The sequence below is a fragment of the Solenopsis invicta genome, chromosome 16 (assembly GCF_016802725.1).
Source record: "Solenopsis invicta isolate M01_SB chromosome 16, UNIL_Sinv_3.0, whole genome shotgun sequence".
Taxonomy (NCBI): Eukaryota; Metazoa; Arthropoda; class Insecta; order Hymenoptera; family Formicidae; genus Solenopsis; species Solenopsis invicta.
This window is the reverse complement of record NC_052679.1, coordinates 3,965,745-3,991,932: the sequence shown is the minus strand read 5'-3', so window position 1 is coordinate 3,991,932 and position 26,188 is coordinate 3,965,745. Positions and strand designations below refer to the sequence as shown.

At 32.1% G+C, this 26,188-nt stretch overlaps 4 protein-coding genes across 7 annotated transcripts; 3 read left to right on the top strand and 1 right to left on the bottom strand.

Moving 5' to 3' along the window:
• The first annotated feature begins 2,561 nt into the window (after positions 1–2,561).
• Positions 2,562–5,218, top strand: LOC105194720 (ATP synthase subunit gamma, mitochondrial). 2 transcript variants are annotated; one of them, XM_011159783.3, is made up of 3 exons: positions 2,562–2,712; positions 3,643–4,192; positions 4,610–5,218. In XM_011159783.3, the coding sequence occupies exons 2-3, from the start codon at positions 3,663–3,665 to the stop codon at positions 4,974–4,976; spliced, it is 897 nt and encodes a 298-aa protein (XP_011158085.1). In that variant the 5' UTR covers positions 2,562–2,712; positions 3,643–3,662; the 3' UTR covers positions 4,977–5,218. The 2 variants fall into 2 exon arrangements, with proteins under 2 accessions (XP_011158085.1, XP_039314539.1); XM_039458605.1 differs by lacking the exon at positions 2,562–2,712 and adding an exon at positions 2,842–2,988.
• Positions 5,219–6,624: 1,406 nt separating this feature from the next.
• Positions 6,625–18,619, top strand: LOC105204124 (eukaryotic translation initiation factor 2 subunit 3). 3 transcript variants are annotated; one of them, XM_026132989.2, is made up of 10 exons: positions 6,625–6,868; positions 8,340–8,403; positions 8,525–8,635; positions 9,710–11,206; positions 15,970–16,203; positions 16,281–16,439; positions 16,512–16,741; positions 17,067–17,211; positions 17,447–17,616; positions 18,271–18,619. In XM_026132989.2, the coding sequence occupies exons 1-10, from the start codon at positions 6,797–6,799 to the stop codon at positions 18,505–18,507; spliced, it is 2,919 nt and encodes a 972-aa protein (XP_025988774.1). In that variant the 5' UTR covers positions 6,625–6,796; the 3' UTR covers positions 18,508–18,619. The 3 variants fall into 3 exon arrangements, with proteins under 3 accessions (XP_025988774.1, XP_025988775.1, XP_025988776.1); XM_026132991.2 differs by lacking the exon at positions 9,710–11,206 and having other exon boundaries at positions 6,626–6,868; XM_026132990.2 differs by lacking the exons at positions 15,970–16,203; positions 16,281–16,439; positions 16,512–16,741; ... (1 more) ...; positions 17,447–17,616; positions 18,271–18,619 and adding an exon at positions 12,023–12,253.
• A 411-nt stretch (positions 18,620–19,030) lies between these two features.
• LOC105203113 (queuosine salvage protein) lies at positions 19,031–26,185 on the top strand. The gene is made up of 6 exons (XM_011171879.3): positions 19,031–19,981; positions 20,516–20,755; positions 23,514–23,673; positions 24,118–24,231; positions 24,774–24,968; positions 25,380–26,185. The coding sequence occupies exons 1-6, from the start codon at positions 19,823–19,825 to the stop codon at positions 25,628–25,630; spliced, it is 1,119 nt and encodes a 372-aa protein (XP_011170181.1). The 5' UTR covers positions 19,031–19,822; the 3' UTR covers positions 25,631–26,185.
• On the bottom strand, positions 21,693–23,520 carry LOC105203105 (fibrous sheath-interacting protein 2). Its single transcript, XM_011171871.2, has 3 exons — positions 23,007–23,520; positions 22,260–22,739; positions 21,693–22,091 (listed from the first exon to the last, which is right to left on the bottom strand). Exons 1-3 carry the CDS (start codon positions 23,027–23,029, stop codon positions 21,713–21,715), a joined length of 882 nt encoding a protein of 293 aa, XP_011170173.2. The 5' UTR covers positions 23,030–23,520; the 3' UTR covers positions 21,693–21,712.
• Positions 26,186–26,188: the final 3 nt, after the last annotated feature.

The window sequence follows — 26,188 nt, the reverse complement described above, 5'->3', positions numbered from 1 at the left end:
ATGTACTTATGATAAAAATTGTGAAAATTAAAAAAATAAAATTAGTATAGTATAAAATAAAAAGGTTTGAATTTAATAGGCAATAATATACATATTAATTATACTAAGTAGGGGAAAGTAGGTAAATTGCACGCACCTAAGGGAAATTTATCGCAGTAAAGTGATTTTTAAAGTTGAAATCGATACGAGTACAGAAATAGAAACTTTAAACATTTTTTTATCATTATGTATTGTCATATTGAACAATTTTTTATTTGGTAATGCTATATTCAGCAAAAAGAAGCAAGTGGTTAAACGAAAAAATTTCTCGGGCCTTGGGTAATTGTACGTGCGGTTGGATAAATGGACGCGGAGGAAAAATGAGGTTATAGCCCATTCTTTTAACTACACTACACTGCACTACACTGTACTAGTGGCACTATAGTTGATCTCACGTGGTCTCACGCCTTTCAAGATGGATGCGTAAAATTGTCGACGGCGAACTTGATTTGATAAAAAAACAATTACTTGATGACTATTTAATTAAATTTAATAAACAATAGCTCAAAGAACGCAGGAAAAAACGTACTTTTGTTAGGTATAACAAAATTAAATGACTAAAGTAAAAATACGGACTTATTGCCTTATTTTCTGAACGCCAAAATCGCAAGAAAAATCATGATTTTACTTTTTCTTATTTTTTCAATTAACTACGTTTTTAAATGATATAACGTATGGTTATATATTTAAAAAATGCCTTCAGCCTACAAATATCGTCGTGATATAATTTCTATTCATCGGGAAGGTGCCAAACCACGAAGCGTACAATTACCCAGTGCGTACAATAACCCTACTTTCCCCTACTAATGTACTATAATAATAATATTAAAATAATATAATTATAGTATATTTTTTATAATTATATATAAAAATAAAAAAGTAATGAAGTATATAAATACAAATTAATTCTAAACTAAATTTTTTATAATTAATTTTTGAATTTCATTATTTTTATTTATTAAATATATTTTAGAAATATTCAATAATTGTTTTTATTATTTAACATACAGATAAAAATTAATTTAATTATACATGTAATTATGTATATATAAACTCGATAGCAAAATTAATGATTACCTATTTTGACTTCCAAAATTAGGCGAAATTCAAGAGAGTGTAATTTTGTCAAAAATAATCGTAAAAAAAATGTTCAAAAAAGTATTTTAAAACTGAAAATATCTAGTTTTGAGATGATAAATCATTAAATGATTTAGAGATTGTTTACGAAGTTACGCGGATTCAAATGAAGATGCGTCAAATCTCTAAATTTTTGACAAACTTTGCAAAGCTTCAGGGCATGAAATAAAAATTGCATGCAAATGCGGTTTACAGCATTTCTATGAGATTTTTATTTTACGCCATGGAACTTTACAAATTTTGTAAAAAAATTCCATTAAATGTCAAAATTAAAACAAATTTTGCCATGTTACACAATGTGAAATAAAAATCGCACACAAATTCAGTTTACAGCATTCGAAAGCGTGAATCTACTTTTAATTTGCGCATTTGTTGAACTTTGTAAAATTTTTTTTTGAATGAGTTATACAACACTGAAGCAGTAATGATTTCTTTTGCTTCAATGCAAAATAATTTGGTGAATAAAAATCTTACAACGCTCAACAAGTACGCAAATTAAAGGTCAAGATTCACGCTTTCGAACACTGTAAACTACGTTTATGTGCAATTTTTAATTTACGTTATATAAACTGACAAAGTTTGCAACATGTTTTGCCGCACTTTTATTTGTATCCGTATATCTCCGTATATTTTTTAAAAGATCCGTACATGTTTTTAAAATTGATATAAAAGGTATGTAAAAACTGTAAACTGCGTAAAATTCTTTTTGAAAAATTTTATCATTATTTATCATTTTTGTCGATGTTACATTCTCTTTTGGAGAATAACTGTGGCTGATTCTTTAATTTTGCTGTTGAACGGTCACTCAATTTTTGCAGAAGTTGTTCAAAAGAACTTCATGGAAAAAGATTGTAAAACGATCTTTTTGGGCTCATGTTAAAGAGTGATAGTCTCTCGTCGGTGGTCTCAGCCATAGCTCTCAACATTCGAGTCTGTCCAAGATCCTCCTCACGTTGATGCATCTTGATTCACACTTGGCACGAACGCGCGATCCTCTGTTTTCGGCACTCTCGAAACACTGGTACTCACGACGCGTCTGAAACTCGGGATACGAGGCAAAGAAGAAGATTGCGAAACACGATTGAACGCGACACGACTGGACACGACTTTGCATCATGCATCGTATCCGATACGACGGATGTTGGCACGAACGCTCGACAATTCACTTCACTTTCGACACTCCACGGTACTCTCGAAATACTCGCTCGAGTCAAATAAATCGCGCGAAAGCCGTTTGGGTAGGAAAAATTTGAAATTCGTGTTCGCGCGTTTAACGGTTTCTTTGCCAGGTGTCGCAGGTGACGTTGTAATTTCCAAATTTTAATTTGCAATGGTAAGTTTCTTTATTATCGACATTGACGCGACGAGCATAAACACTATCCATCCCGAGAGTGCGCTAAGATCGACTAGTGAGAATTCGCCTTGCGGTCGGGTTACGTGTGTGCGGATGGTGCGGATCTCCTTCTGTGGGACCCGCTTAGGCTGATCGACGAAGGGTTTTCGATAACTCGTGGGTTCTCTTTTCAGAGTTGGCCGGTGAGTTGGTTACCCACGTATTGTCTCCAAGCGACACATCCCGCCCTTCCTCTGCATTTGACACGACCATTGAGTTCTTGAGAATTTACCTCGAGCATGCACGCTTACCATCAAGTCCTCTCTGCGATTATGTAAACGGGCTGATATTGTGGTTCATTCAAGAAACTGTTGCAGTTCTTGACCGTCACATTTCACACGTCGCTGTAACTTTAAGCTCGGGTTCAATTGCTCTCGGATTCCGCAGCGTGTCTTATGATTTGTTTTACGAGCGAGAGTGTACGTATACAGGAAAGATTTCTGATACAAGAGACTGTCATACAGAATGTCAGAAAACTTCCCTCGTAGATGTAACATATTCTCTCCTGTTTCGTTATATTTATCAATATTGTTAGAAATTTGTATCAACTTTCGTTGTCAACTACTTGTATAGAACGACTGGTTACTGATAACTTTCATCACATATATTTTGCATTGTAATACTGTTCTACTGTATTGATCTATGAAATATTGTATTACATTTGAATTATCTATGAATTATATGAAAAAACAGTAAATGATTAGAATCACTGCACCAGTCAACGAATAAATAAGAAATTGACGAAAGAACAAATAAAAAACATAACTACTTTTAAAGTAAGAAGTAATATTTTAATCAAATTTATCTGAAAATTAGATCTAATTTGTAATTTATTATTTTAAAATCTTATTATTTTAATATTTAGCTTAAATAGTTATTTACATGTGATTATTTAATAGGACTGGTACAATTATCCTAATATAAAATTGTTTACAAGGATCAAGTAGTATTGGATAGAATACCTGAATATTTCTAATACTATATAAATAATACAGAATTAAATTTTATAATTTCTTGTGAAAGAAGTATATTAATTGTTTAACATAGAGTAATCTAAGAATTTAAATTTGCAGGATTTCACCAGCCGACAATAATGCTTGGCAATCGTATGTCAACAATCTTGCGGCTAGCCGCACAAGAGCAGCAATGGCAACAGCAAAGGGGGATGGCTACCCTCAAGGCAATTTCAATACGTTTAAAGTCTGTCAAGAATATTCAAAAGATTACACAGTCTATGAAGATGGTGTCAGCAGCTAAGTACAATCGAGCGGAGCGCGATTTGAAGCAGGCTCGGCCTCTCGGCGTCGGGACGAAGGTGTTTTACGAGCAGGCCGAGATCGAGGCACCGCCAGAAGAACCGAAGAAACTCGTTATTGCCGTGACCAGCGATCGCGGTCTTTGCGGTGCTGTGCACACCGGTGTATCTCGTAACATTCGCGACCGGTTATTAGCCGATTCTAAGGAGCGCGAGAATACAAAGATCATATGCATCGGTGAGAAGTCCCGGGCGATCCTTCAGCGACTATTCGCCAACAATATACTCTTTGTCGCATCTGAGGTCGGTCGCAAGCCGCCGACGTTCAACGATGCGGCCAAGATAGCAATACAAATAATGAACAGTGGGTACGTAGCTGCATACTGTCAGAAATGTAAATTTAGATGGAATATGACTAATTACATTAATTGACAAAAATTTTTTTACAAGCCACTCTAATCAGAATTTAGTTTATCAAAAAGTGTAAAAAACATTTATTCTGATTACAGTTATTATTATTTGACCAAAATTGTTCTGTCAAAGTATTTATGTTATTTAAATTATCATTTAAACAATTAGCTGAAATTATTTATAATAAATTTTTCTAAATTTTTGTTGCTTAAATATTTTGAATATATAAATTTTGGATCTTTAACAAAACACATAATCTATATGTTCAAAAATAAAAATATAAATTGATGTTTATAAATATAAATTCAAAGATATATGTATGAGGTATGCATTTTTTTTTAAGATGCAGCGTAATATAATGACTTTTTTTGCAGTTATTCTTTTGGCTCCGGACGCATAGTATATAACAGGTTTAAGTCTGTGGTATCGTACGCGGTTGACGATCTACCGTTGTTTGATAAGAATGCAGTGGTCACCGCACCGAAACTATCGATTTACGATTCGCTCGACGAGGAGGTAATCCAGAGCTACTTGGAGTTCTCGCTCGCCTCGCTTCTGTTTTACTCGATGAAGGAAGGCGCTTGTAGCGAGCAATCCAGCCGTATGACGGCTATGGACAACGCTAGCAAGAACGCCGGAGAGATGATTGACAAGCTTACTCTCACTTTCAATCGCACTCGGCAGGCTGTGATTACCAGAGAATTGATCGAAATTATCTCTGGTGCCGCTGCTCTGGATTAAGAATGTGCCGGAGGAAAAATTTAGTTTATCAATTTATAGTGCCGGCAAAAATAGAAAGAATACGTTGGAGAAGGAAGAGGAATGGGGAGACAAATCTGTTAAGCTACTGAAAAAAAGAAGTTTCCCCCATTGACTTGGACGATGTTCAGTTAAGCGCAGACCGTAAATATCAAACATATTGCAAGCCTATCTGTTATTTATATGTCCAAGTTGTTGAATAAATCAATCTGATTACAAAACTATGTGTTGCATTATAGCAATAGCTGTATGTTTAGTAGCTTAATGTAAGTTCTATGAAAGTGATAAAAATAACATTTGAAACAAATATATGAATACATTTGACTAAGAATTTAAAAAAGAATGTATTTATATATTTATAATTTCATATTTAAGGTATGAAATCACGTGCACATTCATTTTTAAATAAAGAAAAATAGTTCTTATAAAAAATGTTTTAACCAAGTTACATGATTTAAAGGTTAAATAAAAAGAATTTTTTTTTAGATTACGTGAGGGGCATCATTATATCTTTAAATGAAATTGTGATTTTTTTACATAATATGATTTATAAAATAGTTATTTTACAAAAGTATTAAGGTAGAGTTATCAAAAAATTAATAATTTTATATTTTATATATTTTTTATATCAAAATGTATATCATAAAATATTTCGTAAACTATTAATTTTTAAACTATTAACTATTTTTATATATAGAATGGACTACGTATATGTTATTTTTCAAGAATACGGCCGCAGGAGTCACTTTTTTCACACATGCATATAAAATTAAGCCTCTAGAAAGTACTAGTACTGTAAGGTAAAGTGTGTCATTAGAAATTCCTTGCTTCAATTATATGGAACTTCTTGAAAATCAAAAATTGCAACAAAGATCTATATACATATGTGTACACATGCGCAAATGAAAATTACATTAATAATTGAGTATTGAAATAATTATGCATTCATGCAAAATGTGCAAAATGCAATTCATGGAAAATGCAATAATTTATATTTAACATGCATAATATATAAATTATGATAATCTCAGATTTGTTTTTATTTATTAATATTAAACTTAATTTTGTCTTGTTTTCCTTGATAAATCTAATTTTTCCATTACAGACCGCCAAAAGATTTTACAAGATTTCCCGCTCATGATAGGCCTAATTTACACCAAGCACTTGATACACGTACTAACTAGTAATTTTCTAGTACTCATCCAAATTAAGATAATTTAATGGAAAATTACGAGTTTGTACACCCAAGGACTTTGATTCTGTCCATGGGGAAATTTTCCAAACTGAGAAGTCACCACTTTCTACATACTCGCAGTTCATGATTAATGAACCGACTAAAGCTTATTGGTCGTTACGTTAATCATGAACTGTAAGTATGTAGAAAGATAGCGACTTCTCAGTTTGGAAAATTTCCCCATGGACAGAATCAAAGTCCTTGGGTGTACAATGGCTTCGATCCACTTGACGCTACAAATGCTTCGAAGCGTTTGATTAACCAATCAGAACAATGAATTTTACAAATTGTCCAATCGAAGAATACTTTGAAGCATTTGTAGCGTCAAGTAGACCGTAGCCAATGTCTATCGCCGAATTAGTCGTTGTTGCGCATGCGCGAAACAAACTTTTCTTCTAGTAACTACACTGCCACGACGCGTGTGAACGCATCGTGTTCATCGTGGTGAGGACGTTGACCATACGAGATTTTCCGTTTCCCGAGACGTAAGCCAAGAGGATCCGGGGAAGGAAACGGTCCTGCTTAGACCAGAGACACCCTGTATCATCGTCAGGGGGATTCGTGGAAGATGGGCGGTGAGGAAGGATTAGGTGTAACCACTGGCCAGCCGAATCTCTACAAGCAGGACTTGTCGAAACTCGTAAGTCCTGACGAGAAAAGTCGCGGCCGTCTTCGCGCCATTTGTACGACGCCCCATCGCGACTTAACCTCGCTTCGCCTCGGTCTCGCGTGGTCTTGGGCCTAGTGGCCGCGTCCTGGTGACAGTCGGCCTCGCACATGATACTTTCCGTTGTCGCGATTCGGACTGGGGCAACAATTTTTTTCCACTACCTACGACGAGAGAAAGGGTTCGCGCCCCGTTACCTCGCGGAGCCACTCTGACCACGCGAGAATGCTTAAATGGCGCGAGTCGTGGGCGATATTCGTGACTCGTGCAGCTTGAATTGGAATACGCAAGGCTACTTTCTCACTACACGTGGTGGATTCAGAAAAAGACAGTTAATCGCGAGCTGTTGTAGGGCATCAACATATGTTGACCGCATTAAAATTTCGATCGCATGAATCATCTTCCATGATTTGGAAGAATAAGAGGGGAGAGGGAAAGGAATTCATTGAATATTAAATTTAGTATCAATGGAACACAGGACAATATTATAAACATGCAGCTTTTAAATGCAAATGTGCTCTTTCAAATGTTTATCTTGCAAATTAATTGTTGATAACGATAGTCTTATTCATTCTTATTGATATGTTCAGTGTCTTAATTATTTTATTAAAAATTGCAAAATTATAAAGAAAAAAGATATACACAAAATAATGCACCAACATTGTGTTATACATGCAATGTTGGTGCATTATTTTGTATATATAATTGATACATATAATCATGTATGTGAACAATTTTTGTACATAAATTGTAAGTAAACACCTGTACAGTTTATACAAGATAAACTGAGATTAGTTAGAAAAGTAGAGATATATTGTGGTGAAAGTATACACCAAATATCTTAAAATAAATAGTGGTAAGTCAACTAAGAGATTAAGAATTAGTGAAAGCTTTGTGGATAAAATTTAAATAACATAATATATAAGATATGTGCATATAATAATATAAAATATGTACATTAATATACTTTGCATATAACAGTAAAAATATGGAAAAATGTTTTGCAGGTGCTCTATGTTTATTTTGTGAGAAATTGTTTATGAATTTATACATACAAGTTATATATTATTTTATTTTTTGTTTAACTTTTGAACTAAAAAGTTTTTTTGAATCAATCATATAGCCTACTCAGTTCAAGAAACATTGTATGGATGCCATAATATTTATACATAGATGTAGATCTGTTTCTTTTTTATCTAAACTTCTTGTACAGTTTTTCTTTTTTCTTTTTACGTTGAAGAGAAAAAAAAAGATGAACTGGATAAGCTCCGCTAAATAAGTCTATTGTGATGCCCATGTGAGGTTTCTCAAATGAGATGTGATGTATAAGATGTAACTTTAAATTGGAAAACAAAGGAAATATCTCTATTTTGAACTTGATTTGATCAGTCTTCTAAAATTATTACATTGGAAAGTACTAATGTTTTTCTCTTATTCTATACAGGATATTAGTAAATTAACTGCATTGTCACGCGAAGTAATCAGTAGACAGGCTACAATCAATATTGGTGAGTATACTAGGTTTACTACTACTTTTATCTTAAAACTTTTGAGTATTTGCAGTTAAATGTTGTATATATTCTGATATTTGCATTATAAAATATACATTAGTGTATGAACTCGTTACAGGTACTATTGGACATGTAGCGCATGGAAAATCGACCATTGTGAAAGCTATTTCAGGAGTGCAGACTGTTCGTTTTAAAAATGAACTGGAAAGGAATATCACTATTAAACTTGGTGAGTATATTTACATATATTAACTCTTTTCTTTATTTATTTAGTTTTTAAGAGAAATTACAAATACACCTTTCAAAATTTAACTGCAAAGAATTGTTCTTATAACTATGTTTTAGTCTCAATATTCTATATTGTAGAAAATTCTTTAAATATTAATTTCTATTTTGTATGAAAAGATTAAGTAATAATTTTATAATATAAAAATACAGTATGTGGTAAAAAATAATTTATATATTTGTTATTGTTACAAAAAATAATGATGTATATAATTATTTAAATAAGATTTGATTTAAATCTTGATTAATTAAAACGTGAATGTATACATGTATGTGTACATATGTATGTATATACATATATGTGTATACATATATGTATATATATATTGCTATAAAAAATTGATTTAGAAGGTAAGTAGAAGCTTCTTACTATAAGAAAAATTAAATAGCATTTTACGGCTTGGTCTATTATTAAGCATATATAAGTTTTTTTGGTTTAATATTAAAACTATATGTGGAAAATGATAATATAATAACATTGTTATTAACGTCTATTAATAATTTATGCATATTCTGCAATATTATATGTTATTGGTTGAAGTTTGTAATAAAATATCTGGTAGGGGATTTTGTATGGATGTTGTCTCATGTAATACTCATATCACAAGAGCTAGCATTTTATATTTTTTGTCAAAATGCAAACCGAAATGATACATTGTACGCTTTAAAAATATGCTATGTAAAAATGCATTAAATACCTCTTAAATTTCTCTTAATCGTGAAACTGTGAGTAGGATGAAAAGCCGAATTTTAAGAAGATATTAGAATCATCCGCTGTAATTATTATTATGTACTACTTGATTGTGATAAACAAAACACCCCGGTACTGTTTGTTGCTATTACTTGTCCGGCAAGCCGAGCCAAAAAGGATCGTAAGGAGAAGGAAAACGAAAAGTGATATAAAACAAAAGAAAAGGAAAAAATGAGTGGAAAGGGGAGAGTGATCGTTCAAGTTAAAAAAAAGGAAAACGAAAAGATGGAACAGGAAATGACGCTGTTTAAATGTTTGGCATTGCAGACGCGGCGAATTGCAGTAGCAGCGGTGAATCAGCAGATATACCTGGCAGAACCATAGATAGCAAAACGCCAGCTGTTAGCAAAAAACGACACCTCTCCCCTGCTGGAAGCACTGACGCACCGTCGTGCGCCAAGATGCCCAGAATCCTCGACAGAATGGACCGCAACAACATATCTCATCGATTGGACCGCAGACACACGCTGTGTTCCTCCTCTTCTACCTCTTCATTGGCGTCACTATTGTCGTCAACATCATCATCGTCATTGTTTTCGACATCGTCATCATCGTCATCATTGTCAATATCTTCATCATTAATATCATCCTCGTCGAAGCGTTTGCGAGCGCGACAAGCAATTATGACGCAGCAAATGCTTAAGGCATTTGATAGCAGCTCTCGTACGCGTAGCAGAAGTTCGAGTGCAAGAGATCCAGGTAGTGATGGTCGGCAATCCGATTACGAGGAATCGTCGTCCGATGGTAGATTGTCCGCGCGAGAGGGCGCTATAACTCCGCGCCTTAACTGTGAACTGAAAGAAGCGCGGGTCATGCTACACGATATCATGCATTGTGAGAAGTATCGTGAATTAGCGGTAGCGAGAACGATGCCCAGCAATCCTTCTCCTGCATCCGGTAAGAAGGCAAAAGTTTGGGAGGTAGAAAAAATTCTACAGAAGCGGGAACAGAATGGGCAACCGGTATACTTGATTAAGTGGAAAGATTGGGATTCCACATATAACACGTGGGAACCATATCGCAATTTAACCAACTGCGAGGATCTTTTGCATGAATTTGAGGAAGAGCGGCAGAAATTGATCGATCGATTCAAAGATCAAACAAACTTCTATCCGGACGCGTGCGACGTTCAGCTCTTTCTTCATCAAATGCATAAGAACATGCCGATTGATGATGCCACATCCACTGCCATCGCCATTATCGGCCAAGACAGAGTGTATACGGAAATTCGTCGTTTCCTAAAAAGCTCGTCACCAAATCTTAAGATAGAGGCGAAGATTAAACGGCAAATATTACGCATGCTACTGATTGAATTGCGACGCGACCAGCTCGAGGCGCTGCAGGATTGGGAAAATGAAATGAACAGTATTACTAAGGGCAAGCCGGCGATAGAAGTAGAGAATCGAGTGGATCTGGAAGGTGCACCGCATGACTTTTATTATATTGACAATTATTTGCCAGGCGCTGGTGTCATAATACCGGATGATCCGCCAATCGGTTGCGAATGCGATGGCGAGTGTGGTACCGGCAACAAATCTGGCTGTTGTTTCGCGCAGAGCTGCACGTCATTGCCGTATACATCAGCGCGTCGAATGCGCATGCCCTTGGGTACGCCCATTTACGAATGTAATAAACGTTGTGCCTGCGACCCATCGACTTGTCCGAATCGGGTGGTGCAACGAGGTACTGATACGCAACTGACTATCTTTCGTACAGACAACGGACGTGGCTGGGGTGTGCGCACCCGGCGCGCGATTAAGAAAGGTACCTTCGTTATTCAATACGTAGGTGAGGTGATCAAGAACGAGGAAGCAGAAAATCGCGGAAAGAAATATAATCTGACCGGTCGCACGTATCTCTTTGACCTCGATTACAACGAAACCGATGACCAGTGCCCGTACACTGTGGACGCCGCAATGTACGGCAACGTCTCGCACTTCATCAATCACTCATGTGATCCCAATCTCGCAGTCTACGCGATCTGGATCAATTGTTTGGATCCTAATCTGCCAAGTCTCGCGTTATTTGCCATTAAAGATATCAAGCAGAATGAAGAACTTACTTTCGATTATATGTGCCAGACGCAGCGCGATAACGCGAAACGACAGCAGTTATTGGACGATGAGCCAGAAGGCGAAAGTGTTACTTCGAAAGAAAACAGAATGCTTTGCAAATGCGGCGCTGCAAAGTGCCGGCGATATTTATTTTAAGCAGTGTTGGGCATTTATTAATTAATTTAATTATTAAACAAAATAACTGACTAAAAATTCAAAAAATTATCATGGTTAATGTAATCACTTGATGCAGTTAATTGTCAAATAATTTTACATGATTAATTGATTACATTTTTATTTAATTAAAGTAATCAATTAAAAATTACTGATAAGTATAATTACGATTAATTCAATCAATTATTGAAATAAATCAAGTAATTATAATAAATAAAAAATAATGATTGTGTTAATCGTTTTCAAAATTATATTCACAAGTTTTACGATGAATATTATGAACTTAAAGAATTAGTTATATCATACAGCGCAGTCACTAAAATCAACTTTTTTATAAAAAATATTTGTGCAGTTTAACCTTTCCTGATCAGCTTGGAGACAGTTCATCATCTAATATTTATCCGTCAGTGTCAACTGGTATTGTTGCTAATCGTGATCTCTTTATTGTGTTACCAACATATCTCTAAATACACTTTAAATTTCTTTTTTTTTGCATCGTATTGTTTTTGCCCGTTCTTGTAAACTTTTAAGCTTTTCTTTTATATTATGAAAAGACCTTGCCATATATTAAATTATCCAAAAATAAATTCAGGAAGATAACAGTACATTTTTTATGTTTAAATAATTAATTGCTTTGAAAATTTTATTAAAAATGATCCTTTTTGTTATTTTTCTGTTTGAAATGCTTTTTTTCTATCAAAAAGCAGTCACTAAATATATCACTTTTTTTGGTTTAATGACTCAATGGTAGCACTAGTCATATTAACAAGATATTTAAATCAATATTAGTCGGTAAATCATTTTGTTTATTACATTAATGTTACGACTGTAAAGTTAATAATTAATAATGAACGATTAATTTTTTAGTCTAGTAGTAGTAATACTAGTAGTAGTGGTAATAGTAGTAGTAGTAGTAGTAGTAGTAGTGGTAGTAGTAGTAGTAGTAGTAGTTAAGTATTTCCAATTATTTGAATTATATTCGATTGAATTAATTACAATTACATACAATTTATTTTAATCCATTAAGTTTCATTAACTAATTAAAAATTTAACTGAACGTGTAAAATTTAATTCATGGTATGTATAACTAAAAAATAACTAAACAATTTTAATTAGTTATTGTTACCATTTTTATAAACTAAATTTTTAGATATTTTATACTAAATTTTTAGATATAATTATTAATAAATAAATTGATAAAATTTTGCCCAATATTGATTTTAAGGAATATTGCCTAATATAGATTATGAAGAGTATGATAATTTTCGCTAGTGTCAATTGATATTGACCTTGATTAACTATTTTTAATTTTTTCTTGTATGTATTATCATATTATCAAGTTAGCGATGATAATCTGAAAAGTGCACTCAAGACCGAGGTAATAATTTGACCAAGCAGTTATATAGTTACTCAAAACTTTATTTATAATTTTTCTAAATTTATTTATGTTTTTAATTGCATCGTAATTGTCAGCATAGTTGTGAGTAATTATAAACTTATCCAAATTTCAATAAATTATCTATGTGTCTTGCAGAATGCTAAAATAATTAATTTTAATATTTAAAAAAAGTAAAGCGGTCTTTTGAATAAAATAAAAAAAATTTTTTTTTTTTTTTAAACTTGAGAACACTAAAATCACTACTATATCTCATTGTATCTCATATAAACATATATCTTGTTCATGATTCGCAATTGATGTGATGAGACATGATTGCAGTTTTATTCACCATTTTGTGATTCCTGCCAGTCGAATTAGACTTTAAAGTACAAACTTTAAATTTTTAATTGTTCTGGAGAAAATGAGGTTCATGGTCGTGAATAGAAATGAGTTAGTGGAGAGTTATGGATGACCATAGAAGAAAAATAGAAATGAGTGCTAGGAGCTTAATTAGAAGATGGATGAACGTGCACATAGACATTTTGTAATTATTGCTATCCAATAATAATTATTAATGTTAAGTTTCTTAAATATACTTGAATATAATTGTTATTTGGAAAAGTGTGACAAAGCTGTTTGTTGTGTAATTTTGTTTACTACATTCTGTGCTCATTTTCACAATCAGCTAATTGTACAAAAATTATACGCAAATGCGAGAGGTATGAAATGAAAATTTGCGTTTTTCAATTGTATGAAAACCTGGCGTAGTATCAATTGGTTTTTATTGTATATTACCCTTATACTTTGTATATTATTTTTTTTTGTATTTTTCTTTCCTTTCTTGAAAAGCGCAAGTATATATTTCTTGCGTATATTTATAATATACGTAATTATATTAAATGCATCAGTTTGCAGTGTCTTTTAATCAAAGATTTCGGCGGAAGTTGAGAAATTGTTTGTTCTAGCTTTTGAATATTAACAATTCATATTAATTAAATTAGTAAATAATTAGAGACATTTAAGAAAACAAAATTAAATGGAAAAAAAGCTAGTCAAAGAAAAAAACAAAGACCTTCTTGAAAGTTCAGACACTGCGAATGTGAATTATTCACCTGAGCACGATAAACTATATATTAAAAACTGCTACAGTGAAAACACTAGAAATGCATGTTGACACGCATTCTCGATGTTAATCAGCATATTGTAATATCATAATTTTGTATACTATATCGCATCATAGAACTTATGAATATATTTATTTTATTTTTGCTCGTACACAACCATTTCACGGCTATTCAATAATTTGTCCGTGAGAAGGATTTTTATTTATAAGTCAAAATCTTTGATACTGCATCTCTGAAACGCGTCGTCGATTTAATATATAAATTGCTCGGTAAACGCGATTCAACGCTACAATGGAGAAAATGTTTTATTTTTATTCCATGTACTCCGATTACTTTTATATTGTATAAATTGACGATGATTTGATAGTGTAGAAAATCTTCGTAAGGGTCTTTGAAGATAAGAGATTAAACGGCGAGAGTCGACTTTTTACATTCTGAATATAATGTTGTCATTAGTATAAGTATTATATGGTGCTAGTAATTAAACACACACATACACGCGCGCACGCGCACATACATGCATGTACACAAAACACAATCAAACGTATAAAGCTTAAATGGACACATACAAATTCTCTGCTAAAGAGTCTGTCACACTAAAAGATGGACCAAAGAAGATTAATAATTATTTAACGATAATTTGATTAAATTTTTATGCAATGAAAAAAACGGTTTTGGTGAAGTATTTAAAAATTTAGCTAAACATAGATCTCAAAATAATTATATTGAATCATGAAAATAATTATGAAGCATGTTCAAGTAATACTGTGTGTGTAACACTGTAAAAAATTTTGCCATTCTAGTGCAACCAGTTTGAACGTTCTATATAATTATTTTAATGGTTTAACAAAATTATTTGCAGATTTGTATTCAGTTTTAATTTTTAGATAATTTAGCAAAATATTAACTAACATAAGAATTTATTGTTATCTTATTTTTTGCCCACATTGGAACGTGAAAAGTCGACAATTTTATACACGCGCATAATTGTTAAAAATAAATAATTATTTTTAAGTTGTATATCGTCTTAGAGCTTTGGGACTGTTTCGGATCCGTATAAATGTGCCACTCTATGTTCTCTTTATAGAGAATCGGTAATTATTTTTTTACATCTTTTCAGATATTAACAAAATCACACTATTTATATATAAGACATGTATGGCACTATTTATACATATAAGTCGATTATAAAAAATTAAACAGTTAATAGCTAAGAAAGCATAAGATTCTTATATGATCCTGTATTCATGCACATGTTTTGTCGATGGAAAAATTTGAAAATAAAGTCTTTTACGAGGCAAATTACGACGTCACGTTTTGTCTTTTCTAATATATATTCATCCATTATCGCAGAGAGAGAAAGAGAAAGCGAGTCTATGATATGTAACATATCGGTTTATATTTTTCTACGGTGATATGGTAGAATGAATTGATGAGATCGTTTTGATGGTATTTTGATAACGATATTTTTGATAATCTAGGTACTTTGCAGTGAAGAAATTTTATTCATAATGAATCAACCACATTGTTTGATGAATCTAGACGACAGGCAATGAGAAAAGTAGAGAAACGAAGAGCACTATCTGAAAAATAGTTTTTTTTTTATGTACATATATGTATACTCTTTTGAAATTAAAATTCTTAATTAAAACGAATTGACGCTGAAGAGAAATTTATTTAAAAAATCAATAAGTATTATGTACAGTGCTTGATTAGTTCCTTTTACAAAAGAGAGTCCTCTCGTAAGTTTGAGAAGAAAAAGACCGTGAAGGGTTATCTGATTGTTCTTTATTTCAGGATACGCAAACGCGAAGATTTATGAGTGTGAAAATCCAAAATGTCCTCGACCTGGACGCTACATATCCGGTGGATCCAGCAAGGATGACTCGTTCCCCTGTTTGCGTCCGGTTTGTTCAGGAAGATTCCAACTGGTTCGGCATGTCTCCTTTGTCGATTGTCCTGGACACGATATTCTTATGGCGACTATGCTTAACGGAGCGGCTGTTATGGACGCCGCCTTGCTTTTAATCGGTAAACAACTTTTTTTGTTGCTGATTATATGAAATTTGTCTTTTTACGGAGTAATAAACTATTTTATTGAATTGCAGCTGGTAACGAATCATGCCCGCAGCCTCAAACGTCGGAGCACTTGGCAGCTATCGAAATTATGAAACTCAAACACATAGTTATCTTGCAAAATAAGATCGACTTGGTTAAAGAAGCACAAGCCAAGGAGCAATACGAGCAAATCTTGAAGTTTATTCAAGGTATTAGTTATTTTCCATTATTGAAAAGAAACGTACACTCGCGTTTATTAACATAATTTCTTTTAAAATTAGGGACAGTGGCGGAAGGCGCTCCAATAATTCCGATTTCGGCACAATTGAAATACAATATCGAGGTACTGTGTGAATATATTACCAAGAAAATCCCGGTACCAATGAGAGATTTCACGTCAGAGCCTCGATTGATCGTTATTCGATCTTTCGATGTAAATAAACCAGGCTGCGAGGTGGACGACTTGAAAGGTGGTGTTGCTGGTGGCAGTATCCTTAGGGGAGTGTTGAAAGTATGGATTAGTTTCTCTCTCTTCCTCTTTTTTATTCACTCACTCACTCATTCACTCACACAGTAATTTTATTAATGTAAGTGAGATTATCAGTATTTTTACATCACTTACGAATTTCTTCAGATTCCCTCTACCCGAGTGTTTCCAGATATCATTTTATCCTTATCTAACATTCGGTAAATAATAAGACATAAAATGTGTGTCAATTTAAATTCATGACTTTTACAAATCGCTTTTCACATGGAGTCACACGACACATCCCATTGAATTAGTTTTAAATCTTGGATTAATTTTTTTGAAATGTACTATACCACCTTTGTTATAGGTTGGCATGGAAATTGAAGTTCGTCCAGGATTGGTATCCAAGGATAGCGAAGGCAAACTGACTTGTCGTCCGATTTTCTCGCGCATCGTGTCTCTATTCGCTGAACAAAATGAATTGCAATTTGCTGTACCGGGTGGTCTAATTGGTAAATAATATTTATCCTAGATATTCTTTGTTGCTCGCTCCAATATGAACGGAAGTAGCAAGTGATTTAATAAGTTCTATAAAAGTAATAAATTGTGGGTGGCATTTATAGTCAACTTTTATTTAATATACTAATATAGCTCTGTGATTGATTAATAACATCTTAAGATAGTACTTTTAAGATGATTTTAAATATAAAAATCTGCTAGGAATGTCGACCTATGTGATTTTTTAAGGTGTTGGAACCAAAATCGAGCCTACTTTGTGCCGTGCTGATCGTCTAGTCGGGCAAATATTAGGAAGTGTCGGCGCATTGCCACAGATATTCATCGAACTGGAAATCTCGTATTACTTATTAAAACGTTTATTAGGCGTGAGAACCGAGGGTGATAAAAAGGGTGCAAGAGTAAGTTCCATCTGCATTCTACACAATCTTAAATATCTACATCTTATTGTTTCAAAATCATTTATTGTGTATTTCTGTATAACTGATGCAGAAAATCATAACTAATACAGAAAATCATAACTGATACAGAAAATCATCTTAAATTATTAAATTTGCAATGTTTACAAAAATATTAATTTAAGAAAATCATCTTAAATTAACATTCTTTGAGGCTATGAATATTTTATATAATATTTTGTTGTCTAGTATAGGGCCCGTTTTACTACTTTTTTAAAAATTAAATAAAAATTGGTTGATTAAATTTATGAATTGCCAACTGCAAATCTGAAACCTAATCGTATCATTTTGTTTTTCTTGTTTATTTTCTATGAAATATTTATGTAAAATATGATTCTTTTAACTAATAAATAATGTATTTAATTATTTGATTAAAATAATGAAATTAGAGAATATTATAGATAATCAGTTTTAAGTTAACAATTCATAAATTTAATAGATCCTTTTTTTGCAAATGAAGATGGTGAAACAATCGGCCCATAAATTTGTTAGATCTGGTTATGTATAGTTTGTGATTAGGTCTCGCTTAGTTTTTCTCTAAAAATATGCTTCTGTAATTAAATTTTTTTATTGCTCACGTAAATATCTTGATAATAGGTACCGAAACTATCGAGGGGAGAGGTACTGCTCGTTAACATTGGATCGTTGAGCACTGGTGGCAGAGTGCTAGCTACTCGTGCCGACTTAGCAAAGATCAGCTTGACGAATCCGGTGTGCACGGAGATCGACGAAAAAATTGCGTTATCCAGACGAGTGGAGAAGCACTGGCGTCTAATCGGATGGGGTCAGATTTGCGGCGGTCAAACAATAGACCCTATTTTAGATCGGAAATAATGCCGATACTTATGGATCTAATTTTCCTCAAGTACGTTATTTCTGTTCGCAATCTGTTCACAACGCCACCATTGGTCTTGTGTAATATTTGTAATAAAAATTTGAACCTAGTTTTGCCAAGATTAATATTTTATCCATCTAATTGCTCTACAATCCAAGTTGGGATCTACGTATAAAAGTTTTTTAAAATTATTTTACTTATATATTGGTGTAATCAATCTATCACATTTCTAAAAGATAAATAAAATAAATATTCTATCAATCCAGTAAATCCAAGAAGACCTCTATGCACTTTTTTGTTTTAAATCCTTGTAACTTGGATCCTAATTAAAATTTTTAAACCACAATTGTTAGTTAGAAATAAAAAGAATTGTTCTTGAAAATCTAGTTAGCTATGGTATGAGAAAAAGAAATGTAAAGGTTGAAAGTGGAGGTAAAAGATGAGGCTTCTTATTATCTTTTTATTAACGAATATTCAACAAATAAATGATTTTATTTATTTTTTTTTTAGTAGAATAATTTGATATATTTATTATTACTCTCAAAAAGATATGCAAAATCATTTATTTGTTGAATACTTGTTAATAAAAAGGTACTGGACTCTTAATTTCTTTTACCTCCACTTTATATCTTTTTTCCAGATATCATCCAATCGGTAACTACATTTTCGGAAAGAACAACTCTTTTTATGTTTAAATACCAATTGTTTAGAAATTTTTGTTTAGGTACTCAAATTAGAAAGATTAAAACAGAAAGGCCTCCTGCGATTTAATGGGATTTAAATATATCGTTTTCATTCACAATTAAGAAACAGTTTATTAGCTCACTGCTCATTCCCATTAAAAGGCAATGAGTGTTTTTTATAGTGTAGTTGTCAACCACATGCACAACTAAGAGGCCAGGACAATTTTTGTCGAGGCTTCTTTTAATTTACGAAAGTTATTTTAAAACTTATAGGTGGAACGAAAAATCGAACTTGAGATTTATCAAGTTTTTCACTCCCGTATGAAATTTACATTTCAAGCTAATATTCTACAATTTTTTTGATTAAATAAATAGAAATTATTAAATAAATATTTAAAAATTTAACGTTTAATTCGATTAAAGGAATTATACTGACGACTGGCGGTAACGGTCTCGACGCGATAATGTAAATAACATTTCCCCATGTTGTCAAAAAACATTGTATTTCTGTGTTTATGTTTATTTTCCATTGCGATCGTGAGACTTGTCGAGGTGACGGCAACCGTGAGAATCTTGTCAAAGTAGTTGATCGCAGTAGTTTGAAACGATAGGCACAACGTAACGTGACATTATGCAGTCAAATCGCCAACGTGATACTGAGCAGCCAGATGATCAACGTTATATCAAACGAAGAAATAATACGGAACAAAAAGATCCGATACTCTATGTTGCCGAGAATGCCCAGAATGTGTCCATCAATATGAACGGCGTAACGAATATAGTGCTAGAGGTTTATTTATCTTTGAAAATTTAATTTTAATTCCGTGACATTTTTACAGTTTTTTTCGCAAATCTTTAACAGGCGAGAGAAAAAGAGAGTTTGAAGGTTTAGATTAGGATTACATGCACGTTTTCAGAATTCGTTTTATGATCATTCTTACAATTTTATTTCAAAAAATGAGATAGATCATAAATGATGATCATAAATAAATCGATTTTATCGATTAAAAGATGAAAAAATGTTAATTCTTTCTCGAACATTCGAAATTATTCTTTTCATTCAACGAATATAAAAACATATCCATCAGTTATAGTACATATAATATAGTTAATATATATCTCGATACATATATATTCAGCAAAAATCTCTTTTTCTTTACGCGATTCAAGAAAATTGCATAAAAGAATACTGACTTAATTTTATTTTATTTAACTGTAAATATGCGATATTTTAAAGTTATCTTACTGAATAAAATTTAAAATCCGTTAGAGAGTTTGCAATTGCAGATGAAGCACATTAATTGAGATTTCAATATTTACGCAGACGTTACACTATATGCGCCGCAATTACGACAATCACAATTTAGATGCGGTCACATATAATTACGTGCGACTGTCGACCGAATTTCATCCTAAAGTAAATGATCCCACGGCAGCAGACTGGCTGTTCGTATTGAATACATTGAATTATTCACTCTGGACTCCAAAAGGCCAACAGGAATGGAAAGTTGACGGACTAACTGGCTACCTGGCATTGTGCGCTGCTCTTAAAAGAGCTGTTGACGTAAATATAAATATTCAAATTTTGTATTATTATTTTTACGTGACATTGCGAAATACTAATATCCTGTCCCTCGATACGTTTTAATGTATCATCCAGAACCTTCGATAAAATTTAACGTATTATTATTAATTATTTATTGTTCTTTATATAATTGTTTTCTAACTTGTCTTTTAACATTGACTTTGCACATAACATTGGCTTCGTCGGCATAATTTTCATCAGTTAATCATTTCTTTTCTTTTTGATAATGATTTGTACTGTGTTATTGATTTATACTGGTTTAGTTTGCCGTTATGTGTTTGTAAGCTGCTTCAATTTCTGTGTTTACCACTTATATCAACCTGTTATTTGAAATAGCAATTTTTATTAAAGTGTCAAAATTTATTATTAAAAGTATTAATGTTTCATACTTTGTGTTTCCTCATGAATTTCGATGAAGAATTCGAATTTTGTGAGTTATTTTTTACTTCGGCATTTCTAAGGAATTTCTTGCAGCAAATAAGTTTTCTTCCACCTGGCCGACGCCGCTTCATGTAACAGTTTGTAAATAGCTTTGCATGGTCCAAAAGTCCTGCACAAAATTACATCATATTAAAAACAAATTTATTCATGCAATTATATAATTTATAACTGAAAACTATATGGTTAAATTTGTTATACTATTTCTTCATTCTTTTTTCATAGCACATTACTTTTCATTCTGATGGTTTCTCTATTTATTCGATTGTTGTAATCCTGTATAAATTTTTGACGGCGATCATCTATGCGTTGCAACAACACTTTTTGTTTCGCAATATTTTTTTCTTGGAACTGCTGTTTTTTTCTCCATCTGAAATGGCCATTAGCCAAGATAGAATCCTCTTTTCAGATTATTCTGTTTGCTTGCGAGAATTATAATAAATTAAATCTTGGTTCACTTTTTGTACGTCAAAAACGTTGCGTGACAATCTTCATTTTCTATCTTAAATATATAGAACAATATACATGCCTTTCTTCCATATCTTTCTCCTTTTGTTGTTGAATATTCATTAGTCTCTTCTCTTTGCCTTTCTTTCGTGCCTTGTCCTTTTTCTTCCAGTCTACCAACGTATCAATCACTTTACGTCGGGCGATCTCCGTTGCAATTTTACATTTCTGCCGAATCTCCTCGATCCGCTTGTTACGCTTAATGTTTATGAGCCGTCGTTCCTCTTGCCTAATGAGTCTTAATAATTTCAACCTTCGCGTAGTCTTGTACGCTTGTTCCTTCAGCTTCCGGATTTTCAGTTCCTCCTGTAGCAGCCGTTGCTGCGTGAGATACTCTCTCTCGCTTGCCCACTTCTCTTTTTCTTTCAATCTGATTTTATAAGAAAAATTCTGTTAATAATACATGTATCCAAGAATATAATACTGCAAAACAAAAGGTGTTTAAAATGCAAAACACATCTCTTTCCTGGTTGGAAAAAGTCTCTAATTTTTTTTTTAATGGAAATTCTATTTTCTTTGCTTGGCAATTGAATTATACCTTTCCACTTCCTTACGTGCTTGGTCCTCAGCGAAACTTAAAGCTCTCTTCTCGACGAAGAGACGGTTTTTTTTTCTCAGTTCTCTCTTGATACGATCAGCGTGCACCTGCCTCAAGTATTTTCTGTACGCATTGTAATCGCGCAGCGAACATTTCACGTCCATGTCGTCCGTGATTAGGTCAGCTTTCAGTAGACGGTCTAGATTAATCGGTCTGGAGAAGAACTCGCGCAGATGCTCGTCGTGCAGGGGTTCGTAAAAGAATTTGGTCTCGTGACAGTAAGGATCATTCAGATCAAACTCTAATTTCGGTCCCCATAATTTCTTTCCTATTTTTTGTCGTGTGAAGCTGTAAGCACCTTTGGGTCCAGCTATCATAGGTATCTTATGCTCCAGAGGCATCATCTTCCATCCTGGTAGACCAAAGCTAGGCACGGCTCCCTTTGGCTTGGGAACCGTCTCGGCGAACCGTTCTATATCTCTGTTCCAATTGATAATTCTTAACTCGTAAATTTATTTTTATGTATAATTTATAAATTATATAGATTTCAATGTATTGACATTGAAAATATCTGCTTTAACTCTATACAAATTATAAATTTACGGTATATAGATGAAATCTTTGTTTAATTTATTTCTAATTTGCTAGCGTAATTTAAAATATTAAATATTACAAATAACAAATATCTATTAGTATTTGATTAGGTTAAACTCCATACTACATTACATATAGAAAAACAATACTTACGTAATTCTTTTAATTTTAATCATAATGTGCGCGTATTTATGTACGAGGTGAACTATTCACATCGATAATTTAGAATGCATTAATTTGATTTTTCTACGGCAAAGTTGAATTCATAATGATGTACAGAATTATAGATATCGCAATGTTGCGCATGCATGCAAATTCTGTTGTGTTTTCGTTCACTTGTTTAATAAAATAAATCATTAAAAGATTATAATATTTATATAATAATAAAATTTTTAAATATTTATTCATTTATTTGTGTTTATTATCTATTATATATAAACATGCAAAATAAATCTCGAATCCTTAAAACTTTAATAACCGCATAAATTATGTATTTGGTTGTTGCTTTATTGATTAAAAATCATAAATTACTGAATAACAGGGGATTATGTCAGAAACGATGATTGATAAATCTTGTCTACACAATCTTGTTATACTATACATACATATATGATTAATTCTTTATTTTTTGAAATCTTATACGTAATGTGTTTGTGATAGGATGGACTGCCAATTTGGGATTCTGCGTTTTATAAAAACATATCTATAAACAACATGAAACACATTTTCCGGGGTGATAACAACACTTTTATTCCACGTATTTTCTCAAAATTAAGAACTCTGCACCGTGTTGGAGAAGTTTTAGTGGACAAGTATAAAGGTAGAAATTATTACATGACAAGATTTTATGTGTGCAGAGAAATAATTTTTTGTGATTTTTTACATGTATGAATTTACAGTATTTTTATTTACTTGAGATCTATTCTTTTTAGTTGAACTAGTTGCACTAGATCAGAGTTTATTTTTTTTTCAACATGAAGGAAAGAAGATAAACTATGAACTATTGCAGCCAGCTCAACTAAAAAGAGCAGGCCTTTGACATATGCATGTAACTTGTCCAGGATCGATCTTCCTTCTTTTTTTTCTAGCAAGAAAGAAGTTCTCTCTTGAAATTATTAAAGTATCATTAGATATTTGGAGTATATACTTGTATAGGAGTTCCTGGATGAGTTATATTGAAAAAATACATTATATATCTTTTTAATTGATAAACCTTAAATGCTTAATTAATTGATGAGGATGATAAGACTTTGTTTTATCACAGGTACTTTCAAGCAATGTATCTTATCATGTAATCGCAATCCTATGATATTAGGGGCCATATTACGTGATCACTTCCCATCATTTTATGACATGCATACGTACGATGATGAAACAGGTATTTATCGTCAATTAAGAAAATTATGTGATGTAAAGAAGTCCAAACCAAAATAATATATAATGTAAAAAATTAGATTGACCTGTAACTTCAAGCACATTTTGAAAGATTTTTTAATTAAAATATATAGTAATTATATTTGGACATATATGTATTTGATCGTAAGACTCAACAAAAGTGCTCTTAAACCTGGTTTATGCAGGCCGTAAGAAATTAGCCAAACACAATTGATTATTCTTCTATAAAACGACTACGATTGGCCAACTTCTTACGGTTACGGCCTGCATAAACCAGGCTTTATATGCCATGAGTCATTTCAATTACCGCATAGAAACACGAAGTTTATGAGAGAAAAGAGTTTATACATTAAACCTCTCTAATCCAAATATCTCTTGGAAATCTTTTTTATTAATCGATGAATGTTATATAATTAGAATGTCGCATAATTTTAGTGTAACTAATTAATTAAAATATAATACATTTGTGATGTACTCTAATTGTAGTTTATTAATAAAATGCACTTTTTTCAAACTTTCTTTTAGTTCCTTTAAACAACAAAGCTTGGATATTAGTAACCGACATATGGGCCTTCTTTCCCGAGGAGCATGAGCTTGCTATTAATATAGAAATAAAGAAAATTCCAACGATATTTGTCGATTACCGTGTTCCTCAGATTCTCCATCATTTTAACGCTCTCGTTTATAGTAAGAATTTGTTGGATAAGCTTGAAAAAAGTGGTAAGATGTTTATTACTTTTTCAATGATATATTCTTCATTTCTCCACAAAGTTTCACTTTCTGAATTTGATTTAATATTATATTCGATATATAAAAATTATATGTGATTTCGATAGAAATAATATCTAAAATTATTATATGTAGCGATAAATTTGGGTTACATTACAGAATACAAATAATAAATTTTTGCCACAAATTTCATTTTTTCTAATTGTTTTTGTCACTTTTTTTTACAAAAAAGAGACTTATTCAAATTATTAATTTCTCACTAACATATTCTTTGTTTTAATTTTACAAATTTGTTACTATTATATTTATTTTATTTATTCCATCCTTCTTATTGTTATCGAATTTGTTGTATGAAAGATTTATTGTATTTATCATAGTAAAATGCATTGTGTTTCTCTATAGACAAACCTTTGGTACATGGCAGCAGAGAGGAATTAGAGATACGTTGTTGTTCACTTATAATACTAAAATACGCGCATAAATTAATGATGGACAAGTATAGCGACCAGTATACTGTATATTTACCCGAATTAGAACTATCAAATTTCGATGGAATGTGTCTATTCGACAACTTTCTGTGGGACTATCGACAACTATTCGATGAGCAATTGAAGAAGAATCCATTATTCAAGATTGACACTGATCAATATTAAAACAATTTGTATCGTCACAAATGCGCTTTGAATGATATCATTTTTTCATGTTTTATTCGTACTATTTACATTGAAACATATTTCTGAATTACTGAAAACATAGAAACAATATAATAAGAAAAATGTGAAAGACGGTTGATTCTGATTTTATATCTCTCGATTAAGATTTTTTAAAAAGGAAAGATTCTTTTAATATTTTGATATGAAAATTATTTGTAATACATAATCATTAAACTGATAATTATAATTAAATAAAAAATTATATTTGAATATAGTCAATTAAATATTACAATTAATAATATTATATTGAGTATGAATAGAATAATTATATGTAATTTTAAAAACTTCAGAAAATTTTAATTTTTTGGAATATTATTATATTATTACACGTTGATATGTAAAAGATTTTCACATTATTTTTGTGCTTCTCAAATATTATTTCTATGATCATATATTATAACGAATGTAGAAAATGTATTTTATCTTGGTCAAAGTTTACCAACTTTTATTACGTTCGTACTAATTAAATTTTAATAAAAAGTTACTGCATCGAAATAC